At 46.2% G+C, this 13655-nt stretch overlaps 1 protein-coding gene across 1 annotated transcript in view; it reads left to right on the top strand.

Annotated features, from left to right (window-relative positions):
- The window catches only part of GALNS (galactosamine (N-acetyl)-6-sulfatase), a 242258-nt gene that overhangs the window by 139007 nt on the left and 89596 nt on the right, over positions 1-13655 (top strand). Inside the window, exons 10-11 of the mRNA XM_085639221.1 lie at positions 4411-4547; positions 10860-10962. Coding sequence (XP_085495347.1) covers positions 4411-4547; positions 10860-10962 — 240 coding nt within the window. The remainder of the gene's footprint in view (positions 1-4410; positions 4548-10859; positions 10963-13655) is intronic.

Consider the following 13655-nt stretch of genomic DNA (forward strand, 5'->3'; position numbering starts at 1 on the left):
CGCCTCACTTGACATAGAGAAGGCGTTTGACACCCTAGGGTAGATGTACTTACAGGAGGTCATTCGTAGACTCGAAGTGGGACTGCGGTTTCTAGCCTGGGTTTTGCTGCTCTGTAATGCACCACTGGCCTGTGTGAAGATGGGTATGGTTATAACGACCCCATTCAGAATAGAGCAGGGGACCTGGCAGGGTTGTCCCCCATTGCTGATCATCTTCGCACTGGCCATGGAACCCCTGGCTTGTGCTCTTCGTCCAAGGGCTTCGGATCGAGGTGTCTCCGATCGGTGGTGTGATTTCATTATATGCTGACGACACCTTCATATACATTTGAAATGTTGCGGATAACATCCTGCACCTCATCAATCTCTTGCACCTTTTTGGAGCTGCATGTGGTCTCAAAGTGAATTGAGATTAATCCCAACTCTTCCCCCTAACGGCAACCACAGAGGAGCAAAGAGAGGGTCTCCCAAGAACTTCCTTCCCCTGGAGCTGTGACACTTTCAAATACCTGGGGCCAGAGTGTACCACGCAGACAAAGATGTGGTGGAGGGTAACATAGGACGGGCATTTGCGGCGATAAGGAGTTCTATGCCCTTTTGGTTGAGCTTTCCGTTGTCCCCCATGGGCCGCATAGCCATGTCCAAGATGTTAGTGCTCCCCAGACTTTTATATTTCTTCTCTGCCATCCCTATCCCATTGTACAAGGGGTTCTTTATGGAACTCTGCTCATTGCCGATTGCATTGGTGAGCTCCGCTCATTGCTGATTGCATTGTTGTAGGGTAAAGGGAGGCACCGAGTGGCGGTATCTAAGTTGTGCACCCCACTGGTGAAGGTGGGCTTGTGGCTCCCAATTATGAGAATTACTACACAGTGGCCGACACGCTGGTTGGCGGGGTGGAATACGTTGGAGCTGTGGCACTGATTCAAGGGAGCTTCTTCCCAGGAACTGCTACAGTGGCTGCTGGGCTTTAAGGAGGTGGTTCCTAGGGTGAGAGGCAACATTCTTATGCGGGTGCCCAAAACCTCTTGGGACATTTATACTGCCAAACACTGTACATGTACTCCCTACACACTGGACTTGCCTCTCTGGGCAATACCTGGTTGTGCTACACTCCACCCTCGATAGGGAGCGATCCAGTGGACTGACGCGGGCATAACCACTTGGGGAGAACTTTTTAATGACAAGGTTCCATATAAGTTTGAGGGACTACAAGACCATTATGGGATCTCACCAGGCTCCTTCCTGATTTACGCTGCCCTAACGCGGCACCTACATCATGTGTGGCACAGGACACATGATGAACCCGAGGCCTCACACTTTTTACAAACCTTACTTCCACACAGGGGCACCAGACAGGCCATCACTAGCCTATATAACTTGCTGCTAGTGGATAGTGGCATGTTGCTACAGGCTCTCAAGACGTATTGGGGGACAGCGCTGGGCTCAACATTTACAGATGGGCTGTGGACGCAGTACTCAGGAATGGTTAAAACTATATCAACCAATGTTCAACTTAAATACACCCAGTTTAATTACCTGCACCTTACTTGCGTCATGCCCCACCGGATATCGCTGGTGTACCTGGGTGCCGGTGATGCCTGCCCCCATTGCGCAGCTATCGAGGCAGACTCCATACACATGGTATTGGACTGTCCAGTATTCAACCTATATTGGGGCGAAATACTCACACATCTTTCAGAAGCACTGGGTTCCCACCTGACAAAGGACGCAGCAGATTGTCTCTTGGGGCGTACCACACGTACCGCTGAACGCAAACCTTCCTATAAATTCATGGGCCCAGCCTTATTACTAGCCAAAAGACAAATAGCCATGAGCTGGAAGTCTTCCCTTGCCCCCCTATACAGTTATGGCTCACCGATGTTTTTACAGGAATACTAGCTGAACGGGACACAATGTTTAGACTGGGAGTGGGGCGCAGCAGGCAGTCCACACCCCTTGACTGGGAAAGTTGCCTATCTGTCATGGATGCCAAGTCTGACGAAAGACCACCCTGAACCTTCAAGATCTGTGTTGCCGCCTTCCACCGGTCATGGCCAACCACTGGCTGGGCAAGGTTCTGCCTGACCAGAGCGGGGGCCTAGCATACCCCTAAGGGAGCACGTGTCTGTGACGTTGAGGGTGAACCCGCTGATGGTCTTGCTCTTCATCCCTTCCCCTCCCCTGCCTCTTAGTACCCTGCGACGAGCGACCCCTCCCACGGGCGCTCCCCCTCCTCTTCGCTTACATCCTTCCTGTGCGTGGAGGACCCACCTCGTCTCTAATTCTTGAGGATCCTTCTTCATTTTGTGGGGGTGGGGGTGTCCTCCCACTTTCTGACACAGACTGGGAGCTGCACATCTCTGATTTGATGAGCTGGTGGCTCTTCTTTTGCCTGTGTCTTCTTTCCTTTTACTATACTCGGGCAGCCCAGGGCACCTACAAAGTATTCTCAAACTGTGAAGACAGCAGGCGCTGCTCATTTATCTCTGTATGGATCTGGAGACCAATCCTGTAACGTAGAATGTGCGATACTGTAATTCATTCTGAACTTTTAACATGCCTTATATGTATGTGATCTTCAAATGCTAATAATATATTGTGAAAAACATACTCACTGATGACCCAACCTGAAGGTTCCTTTTCCCAAATGTTTTTCTGTAGCATAGAGCAGTTCTTGTTTGACAAACTTCAAGACATTTGTGACACCATAGATTATGTGAAGTTTGCATTTTTATCTCTAAAGGCTTTTTATACTGACTTTAGTCCTTTAAATAAGGAAAACTGGGAGAAAATGCCTTCAGCAGTCTACCCTGAAAGTTCGCATAGAGATCCTTTCTCTCAAAAAGTTCTGCTGACCCTTGGAATCTAGACCTGTTTTAATTCCATTACTTACTCTAACACCTGAATGCAATCTGTCTCAACCCCCTCCACCTTCTCCTCCCTCAGCCCACTGATTTTAGTCTGGTTCCAGCCCTGTAAAATGGAGCATTTCACAAGAGGTGTCTCTACTCTTTATCAACCTGTACATGATACCACTGATGAAAGGGCTAGATGACCATCTGGTGTGGCTTTCACGTACAGTGATGACAGTCAGCTACTGATTCTTCTGAACTCCATGCCTCAGGCCTCTTATACACTGGGGATGATATAGCTAACGGCATAGCTACTATTTCTTCCTGGATCTCTAGAAGTTAGTCAAAATTGAACCCGGCAAAGACCATCGTTTTGCCTAACTCACTAGACTCCACTTTGGAAAGCTGAGCAAAAACCACGACCTTTGGACAATGTCTTGTACTAGTAACTTCAGGGTAAAAAAGTGAACCCTTAAAGACCCCATCTTAGAATCCAAACCCAAATGTCCACTGTAGTAGAGGACTGTTTCTTTCTTCCATCTAAAATGTCTTAAGCGTATGTCCCCTTACGTAAATCTTTCCCAATACGTCCAGGCAGCAAATGTCTTTGTCCAGTTGAGAACATGTGACTTTCAAATCACCATTCATTGCATACAGAGATTATCTGTGGATTGGCCACTATCTTTCTGGCATGCACCTTTATCCAAAATCACACCACAATTCTTTGACCGTGGAGACAGGCCATTTAAAAAAAAGCTTCATATTTTTCAAATTTCCGATTCCATTTGAGAGTAAACAAATAAGTATTCTTTTCAAAACCAGCTAAGAACGTTTCTGTTTCACTCTAACCTAATGTGTGTGATCACTTAATGATTTTCCTATTAGTGGCCCACAGAGAGCTGCTCACAGTGCTGACAAACGTCAGCAATCGTGCACTTTGCAGTTAACTTTTTGGAGTATAGTGTTTTGGATTATCTGCAGTGACATGTCGAGCATTCCTTATTTGGGCAGTACCTAGATTGATGTCCCTGTTGTTGGATACTGTCTGTAATTGCATACGTCTGTAAAAGATGATGGAATGGAGTGGGCTTGTACTAACTATCAGGGTTCAGATAGATTCTAGAGTTTACACCCATCACTCATGTTAATAATTGAGGCCTGTGGCCCTGCTTGTTCATTACAATCATCAGTGGTATGCCCCTGGTCTTTTGAGCTGTACTAGAGTGTCTTGACATTAGCATGACACTGGTTCTTGCATAAAACTAAGGCTTCAGGAAGCTGATTTTGCAGAGAACATTGTTATGCCACAAAGTTCCTACAGAGCTACCCATTTCGACTTGCCTTTAATTAATCTTCTCCTGAATACGTGCTTCTCTCCTAACCCCCTACTCTCCTGTTTACCCATATCCTTCAACCTGTCCCTTCCTTTCTTTTCACTGTCATTCAAGCTCCTTGAATCAGCTTTTCAGCAGTATGAGATGCTCTTCCAATTGACTTGATGTAACAGGTTTGTGGCTCTAGAAATTGTGGTTCTGAACCGCATCTTTTCTTGCAGGTCAGCCACCAACTGGGCAGTGTCTTGGATCTCTTCACCACAAGCCTGTCTCTGGCCGGGCTTGAACGACCCCATGACAGAGCGATAGATGGAATTGACCTTTCACCTGTCCTTTTGCAGGGCAAGATGATTGACAGGTGAGTTTAGAAGGAAAGTTTCAGGTTCTAACTGAAGCTTGCGGATTGTGTGAGTGAGAATGAAAGGACAGTGGCAGGCGAAGATTGAAGTCATAGATTTGATGTCGGAGATTTCATTTTACTCCAAATAGTAGAAGGCAAACATCTGAAAACTAAGATGTTAATCAGTGAACATGTGAGACAGCCTTTTGGTGATATAACTACCTGTCCAAGCTGAGCTGTGTTGTAAATGATCACTCTCCTTTTAAAACAAGCAAGGATTTCAAGTTTCCCCACGACCTGTGTGAGTAGTTGAGTCATATTTGATTAAGGTAAGAGTGTCGTCATGCAAAGTAAAATAAAAAGTGGACATACTGTTCACACCTAAAATGGAGCAATGCAAAGTCGCAACAAAAGACTAAGCACCTCTGAAGTTGAGTTGAATTGTCATGTACCTGGGGGGGGGGGGGGGGCGGGGGGGGGGAGTAGTTTGTGCTACTTCGCGCTATGCGAATTGCACGTAGCACAGTGAAAAAACGCGTAGCGTAGTTGGCATTTTTTGCTCGCTCGAGTCCTCAACGTCAAGTTGGTGACCGCGAGCGAGCAAAATTACATCCTGGTGAGACTTTTTCCTCGTTCGCGATCAGCAACATCAAGTTGCCAATCACGAGCGTGAAAAATAAACCTCCCGGCGAGATCCTCAACGCGGGGCGGTCAGGTTTCTCATTGCGAGTGGTCGCATATGCTCGCGACCGCTCGCGTTGAGAAACTCCCAGTCCGCGTTGAGAAAGCTGCAGCTCGCGTAAAAATCTACTCGAGCGGCAGAAAACGACAGCTCGCTCTGTGCAAGATGCCGTTTTCAATGTTTGCACAGTGAGGACGAGCATCCGGCACTGTGCAATCATCGCGAACAGCGCACTACGCAGTTCGCGTAGTGCTACGCGTATCTCACGTAGTGCCCTTTTTTTTTTTAGCTACACGGAGCGCTACTACGCGAACTACACCCAGGGTTACTTTCCACCCTCCCTCTACCCAGGATGTGGTGTAACAGCCAGAGCTGCTGACTTTGGAAATGAGAAACCAGGTTCAGGTCTTAGGGTCTGCTCAACATTCTGTGATTCTGAGCAAATCACATTATCTCCCTGTGCTTATAAAATGAATGTGACCTGTGTAACGTAACTGGTGCTCATTTAAAGGACTCCAATACCTTTATGTTGAGTCGCGGTATATTAAACCTGCAGAAAAAAACAACGTGTATTTGTAAAGCGCACATTCAACCAAGGGTATCTTGGCGCTGAATAGAAGATGTTATTGTTACCCAACTCAATGGTACTAATTTTATCAACCTCAAAAGGATGACAGGCTGAGTGGAACCCCCAGGATTTGAACATGTGACTATGAGATCCAACACCAGCCCCAACAGTGGACACATTAGTCCACTATGCCACCAGACCCGGCACAAAATACACAGAGGTTAAAAGAAAGCATTAACAAAAAAAGGAGAGACAAATGGAAATCCATTTAGTGGCTAATTTGTACAGTGAAACGTCAAAACATGGAAAACAAAATCATGGCTTCCCTGCTTAAATTGTGTGAACTCAGGCAAATATTTTATTTCACCAGAAAAACCTCTTTCTTCATTGTCGCATATAAAAACACTTTCATATATGTAAGTTCACAATACCAGATGTACAAAAACCTATTGTTTTTGATTTAATATATTAGAATGTTGCTGTATAATAATCTGGGCCAGGTACAGGGTTTACGTGACACCTGTCTTGCCTCTTAGTTCACTAATGGTTCATGTTTAAAAAATGTCACTTTTAATAAGTACTTCTCAATCCAGTGCTATAATGTCACATATTAATGTCAAACGCTTCCACATGTTAACTAAAGTAACTTTCTTGAATTTTGAAGAGACTTTATCATATTTTATGTGATGTTTGTTGTATGATTTATATAGCAAACATTTTCAGGGCTCGGCTCGTGCACAGGTTCTAAGAGCAAAACCCGACCCTTGGCTTGGCTCTCCCTGTTAATTTGTTGGCTCGCCTGCCTCTGATTGCTGCTGGTCAGCACAGAGGAGGTTACTATACACACAAAGTACAAGAGGTACTCATTCTACTCACCCTGTAGATAGATCTACTGTTAGCAAACAAGAGAGTAGCAGAACCAATCTATGCCCCAGCTGTTCTAATCCCATCCAATGGGAATATTATCAGGGGATGGGGAGATTATCTCAACAGTTCCTAAAACCCTTGGATTACCTCCTTGGTATTGGTCCATTTCGGAGTATTTTCTTCCCACATGAAAAAGGAAGGGGACTCTGATAAAAACGGGGTACCAGAAAACCACTTGTATGGGAAGGTCCGAGAGGCCACCACCTTTTCACCAAAATTTGTTCTCCTCGATTTGTTCTCTTCAATTAATTCTCCTCCGGTCCCTGGATATCTTATTAATGTGGAAGGAAAACACCATACTGGTGTCCTTTTATCTAGCTCCTCAACACCTTCTTGGTAGGACAGTGAGTGTTGGCCAGACACTGTAATCTTTCGCTGTTGGTTTGATGGTCACCGATATAGCATGTAGAACTACCGCGTCTCTGTTCCTGTGTATGAAGGATCAAACCTAAGCATTATAACCACTCCAAAAATGTCATTCACACAGGAAATCAATCTGTTTGCCTACGCCAAATGACATACTAAGATATTGTATTGGTCTCACTATACATATTTTTGGATCTCTTAAGTGACTTTATAACAGTCAACTAGTATTAGTGTCTTAGAAGCAAATAATGTCTAGTGACTTCTTCAGGAGAGAAATCAATAAATGTTTCCACCTGTGCTGCGATATTTCTAAATAGGCAGCCTAGAAACTAAATAAGCATTGGCAAAGCCTTTAGTAACGATTAGCTCTGCCAATGCCTTTTGGTGATGCTGTGCAGCATTGGCAAAATGATGTGCACCATGGCCAAAAACTGTGTTTTCAAACTGCATGATGACATGAGCACCATTTTTTTTTATTTACCCATCTAAGATGGATAGGTAAATAAAGAAATTAAAAACCTATAATGTGAAGGTCCTTTATTAAGGCAGAGGGTCTGGCAGCAATTTGCTGCCTAGTCCTCTCCAAGAAAAAAAAATATTAAAAGAACCATGGGTGGGGGGAGGCAGCGGAGGGGCGGGTTCAGGGGAAACAACGGGAAATGAGCGGGAAAGACGAAAAGCAGCACACAAGGGAGAGTTATACAGGCGGGGGAGAGAAGCACACTAGCTAGAAAGCAACACTAACGGTGGGGAAGGGAGGGAGTCTGGCGGGGAAGAAGCTGTGCTTTATTTGAGCCGATGGTTTCCGGTGCTCGGCACCGGCACTGAATTGGCAGCACCGGCACTTATGACCGTGTGCCACATGGTGGGCTGTTTGCCTGATTTGGAGTGAGCTCAACAACAGTTGTTTACTAATTCAATATACGTTAAAAATGACTAATACCTGCCGCCCTTGATAAACTTATACCTTTGGGGGCCTGGAATAGTCTGAATTGCCGCACTTGTAGGAGTGTGATGGTTACTTGTTGCTTTGGTACTGTCATTGGTAGTGCTAGAAGGGGCAATGGGTGGTGAGGGCTGCAGTGGCCTCCTGATGAGGACCCCAGCACTTGCATTTTTTTTTACAAATTAAGCACGGGGAAGAAGCACTTGTAACACAACAGAGACCGCAACAAAAAGTGTGGGGTGAATATTTGGTGGGTGGGGAAAGTAGAACACAAGGGAGAGAGCTGGAAAAACACACACACTAATGGACAGATTATTTAGAATTGAAAAACAGTTCTCTAAAAGTGAGCTACGAAAAGATAGCAGCCAGCCGATCAGAGGGATGGTAAAGACGCTATGCTGCAGGGGTGGGACAAACAGAAGCTGTACAAACACAAAATGGACAAGGAAAGCCATCTAACAATAAACAAATGAATGAGTGACAATAAAGCCAACCTGTGGTAAGCAATGGGCGGGCTGTAAGCCCCTTTAAGTTCTTGGTAAACGCGCATTAGATCTTTTGCAACCAGACCGCTTTAGCTGTCTCGTAGGCTCAACCTAAAAAGGATATGATTTTTGGTGCTCGCCTTTTTTATTGTTCGCTTCACCTAATGGTTTGTACTGTGCAGCTCTTCCACATTCAGTATTAATGGGAGCGTTGAACTCCAAAAACTTGAGGGTGCAGTAATGGTAAGACGCGGAACGCGTACTCTCCTCTACTCTTTTGTTTGTTAAGATAGCGTGTTGTACCAAGACTATGGAAAGGCACACGCTGGTGAGGATGGAGGAGGTGCATTGGCAGAGCTGTTTTGGTACTGGTGGGTGACAAGTTGCTTTTAGTCAAGCGTGAGGTGCATTGGCAGAGCTGTTTGGGTACCTGTATGAGAAAAGTTGCTGCTAGGCAAGACATTGGCAGAGCTGTTTAGGCACCGGTATCGGACAAGTTTCTTCTAGTCAAGTGTGAGGTGCATTGGCAGAGCTGTTTTGGTACCGGTATGGGACGAGTTGCTTCTAGTCGAGAGTGAGGTGCATTGGCAGAGCTGTTTGGGTACCGGTATCGGACAAGTTTCTTCTAGTCAAGTGTGAGGTGCATTGGCAGAGCTGTTTGGGTACAGGTATGAGACAAGTTGCTTCTAGTCAAGAGTGAGGTGCATTGGCAGAGCTGTTTGGGTACCGGTATGGGACGAGTTGCTTCTAGTCAAGAGTGAGGTGCATTGGCAGAGCTGTTTGGGTACAGGTATGAGACAAGTTGCTTCTAGTCGAGAGTGAGGTGCATTGGCAGAGCTGTTGGGTACAGGTATGAGACAAGTTGCTTCTAGTCAAGAGTGAGGTGCATTGACAGAGCTGTTTTGGTACCGGTATGGGACGAGTTGCTTCTAGTCAAGAATGAGGTGCATTGGCAGAGCTGTTTGGGTACAGGTATGAGACAAGTTGCTTCTAGTCGAGAGTGAGGTGCATTGGCAGAGCTGTTTGGGTACAGGTATGAGACAAGTTGCTTCTAGTCGAGAGTGAGGTGCATTGGCAGAGCTGTTTGGGTACCGGTATCGGACAAGTTTCTTCTAGTCAAGTGTGAGGTGCATTGGCAGAGCTGTTTGGGTACAGGTATGAGACAAGTTGCTTCTAGTCGAGAGTGAGGTGCATTGGCAGAGCTGTTTGGGTACAGGTATGAGACAAGTTGCTTCTAGTCGAGAGTGAGGTGCATTGACAGAGCTGTTTGGGTACAGGTATGAGACAAGTTGATTCTAGTCAAGCGTGAGGTGCATTGGCAGAGCGGGTTTGGTACCGGTGTGGGACGAGTTGCTTCTAGTCGAGAGTGAGGTGCATTGGCAGAGCGGGTTTGGTACCGGTATGGGACGAGTTGCTTCTAGTCGAGAGTGAGGTGCATTGGCAGCTGTTTATGGTCCCCTGCTCTTGAAAGGCGTGTGCTACTGCTGATTAGGGTACTAAGGTGCATTGACAGGGGTATAGAGCTCCCCGCATTGGAAAAACAGTAGGTGCTGCAAGCAAGATAATGGCGTGCATTAGCAGAGAATGGCGCAGACAAATGGCTGCACGACCAGGAAGGCAGAGGTGCATTGGCGGAACTGTTAATAGCTCCAGGTACAGAAACCAGAAGCGTTGCAGGCATGCTTGAGGGGCCGTATTTGCAAAGCAGTTTTTCCTGTGTTGGAAAGATGGGAGGTGCCTCAGATCAGAATTTAAGAGGTGCATTGAGACAAGGTGCTGCTTCCGTCTTGGGGTGCTCTATTAGCAGAACTGTATAAGGTGCCAGTTTTGTGCAAGTTGCTAATTGATGGGTTTTAGGCAGTGCGGACTGGACAAGCTGCTGCTGTATAGGATTAGAGAGGTGCATTGATGGAGCTGATCAGGTGCTGCCGGTAAGGTTTAAGGATGCCCCTGGCAGTGCCTGCATTAGAGAGACTTGTCATTTACCGAGTCAAGTAACTACCACTGCCCCCGCTCAAACCTCCCCCGCTTCCTGTGACCCAGGGCGCGTGTTTTTCTCAACCAGGCTCCCAGCGATAGCTCTCCGATTATCAGCCCAGGCCAGCTCCCCAGTGTCTCCAGCTTGCACAAGGCGATCTCTGAACTTGATGAAACACTTTACCTCCAGAAAAAAAGCCATAATTGAAAAGCCTGCAGTGGAGCCGATTAAGAGGCCGCCTGGCCGAGGCTGATAGCGGCGTCACAAGGCATACTCCATTAAAGTGTTTGTCTCCCTTATCTGCGCGCGCTCCTTCAGACGCTGCGCGCTGCTCCCGCGCTTGGACCTCGCCTCCATCCTTCCGCTTTCTCTTCACAGGCCCGTATTCTATTACCGTGGCAACGAGATGATGGCCGTAAGAGCCGGCCTGCACAAGGCCCACTTCTGGACCTGGAGCAATTCCTGGCAGGAGTTCTCGCAGGTAAGGCGCGCACACCTGGAAACAGAAAGTCAAGAAAAAAAACCTTCTTAAACTGAAATATAAAACTCCTGAGGAAACCCTCAAAATGGGGGTACCACAACGTAAACTAAATCTGCAGCTTTATCTTGAATCTACTACATTGAAATTACCAATACTGAGCGAATACATACTTAGGCTCTTATTAGGATATTTCTAGGCGCTATCCTATTTCTAGTGGTTTCATCTGCACCTGGTAGAACTAGGCAACGTCTCCAGGCCTAGAAATATTGGGTCTGGAGACAACCGGTCACTTGTATGGCCCAGATCAGTACCTCCACCTAGGGTTAATCTCTGTGGGGAGGGCGGGACATAGTGAGGTAAAGGATACTGCTACTCATAATAAGGCCCTAAGTAAATAATAAGTGTACTGACCTAAAGCCACAATCTAACCTTAAGCGTAAACTTAACTCTAGCCCGAACATTAAGCCTAAATCCAAATTTTACCCTAACACTAAACCTAAGCCTGTCTATCATACCCAAAACCTAATCCTACCCCCATGCCTAAACCTAACACTACCGCTTTCCCTAGCCCTGAACCTAGGGCTAGCCCTTATCTTGGGTCCAAGCCTAAACCATACCATAACTTTACCCCTTACCCTAATCCTAAATCTAACAGGAGCCCCCTCTCTAACTCTTGCACTTTCTATTGTACCTCCTTCATTCTATGTGGGGTTATTCTGGGCAGTGACTTTCTCAGTAGTGGTCAGTTTGATGGATTGGCATCTGTGTAAAGGTACGCCAGTGTAGTGCAAGTGACCTTTTCTAAGGGAAGGGGCTCACTTTTTTTTTTTTACCATTTGTGCATTACTTTAAAGCCTCACCACATCTGTTCTTTGTGAATTTGCTGCTTCGTCTCCTTTTCTGTGTAAATTCTAACTCCATCACGTTTACCCTCTTTTTCCCTATTACATAAATCAGTATGTTAAGCATGTTTTTCCATGTGTAGCCCTATAGGGTGTGCATCAATTTTTCCTGAGTTTTGTGTCTATGTATTATAGGACGTCAGTGTTCGACTGGCCTGGAGATTGAAGAAATCTTGATGGTCTGGGATTTTTGAAAGATCAGTAAAGGCTGAGGGAAGTCTAGTTTGTAGGGTTTAAGCCCATCCCTAACAGAGACCATTCCTACCAGTTAAAGCACAGGCCCCTACCGCTCTGCCATGCATTGGTCCAAAATATGTTCCTACTTTACCTCGGCCCAGGGGCACTGGAATTAGGTTTCATTGGAGGGATCCAGTGGTCCTGCAGTGCTGAATGTATTATGCTGCGAAAAAATGCATAATGAGTCAAATTAGATGGCAGTATATTTTTCACTTTTTGTCATTTTGCCACACATTAATACTGTCTGAGCAAATAATTCACATCATTGGTCTTTGTTAACACCTGACAGATGACCAGGTAACGTTTGCAAGGGTCTGCCACTGTGCAGCATTAGGTGTGCCACTTTTGTGATAACTTTAGATCCATTTGAGTTAGGAACAAGTTCTCATGTTGAGATCTGTAAATTATGGGGCTGATCAGCAGAATCCATATTTGTGGGAAATGTTGCAGATGTTGAATCACATAATTTCAGTAGCCATGCTTATACTTTGCTTTTCATGTTCTAAAATAGGAGTGTCCAACATAGGTCCAGGATGGCTGAATCAATGCCATGGTTTCAGGCTATCCACGTACATTAGATTTACGGTCACTGATTATCATGAAACTTGTGTCCAGTGGTTCATGGGCTCGATGGACCATACACGGTAGAATCAATCTGATCCTCCTCGCGTGGGCAGCCAGTGGACTGAAGTATTGACTGGTAGATATGTTGTCTCCATTTAAGTCACATTAGGGAGTTGGTCAAGAAAAGATTCAGGGATATATTTAAGTGCACAATTTGTGGAATTGAATCTGGGCAAGAAGAGGTCCATGATTGCCTCATATTTATGATGAAAGCTGAGAACAGGAAAGACATTTTCAATCATTTCTAGATAGTAGGAACTATTTTTTCTAACATTCGTGATCGATGGTCAGTACGGAGTACATTATCACACTTGGGGCGTGATTACGATTTTGGGCAGACATCCATTGCAGTCTCGTGACAGACCGACCGCAGGTCAGCGGTCCCGACACTGCAATTACAATGCGACTTCACATGGTGCGGTCGCATACTCCCCTTTCTCTATGGGACCTTGTGCTGCGGCTGTAAACCGGCCGTAGCACAAGTTCCCATAGAGAAATGAGAGCCTGTGTAAATCCATACACCATGTGGCAGGCACCTCACGGTGCCCGCCACATGGTGCAGGGGATTTGCAGGGGGGCCTAAACCCCCAACCAGAGGGCCAGGGGGGGAAGTGGGCCCATCTACAGGCCCCCAAAGTCACTTTTCAACAGCAAATCCACATTGGAATGGCCGACCTAGATTTGCTCTCGGAAAGTGCCATCATAATCCCGAAGGCGGAAATGCCTTCCTCACAGGATTATGCGACCTTTCCAACTGGCCGACGGGCTCCTCGAGACTGTCGGAAGTCAGCCGGATTGACCGGCCGGTTTGAATTCCGACCGCCGTAGTTGTAGTACGGTGGTCGGGAGTCAAACCAGGGATGTTGGTGGTAAATCCTCTGACCGACATCCTAAGTAGCCCCTTAGACTTTTGTCTTTTTGCATTGAAGA

This window comes from Triturus cristatus, chromosome 12 (genome assembly GCF_964204655.1).
Source record: "Triturus cristatus chromosome 12, aTriCri1.1, whole genome shotgun sequence".
Taxonomy (NCBI): Eukaryota; Metazoa; Chordata; class Amphibia; order Caudata; family Salamandridae; genus Triturus; species Triturus cristatus.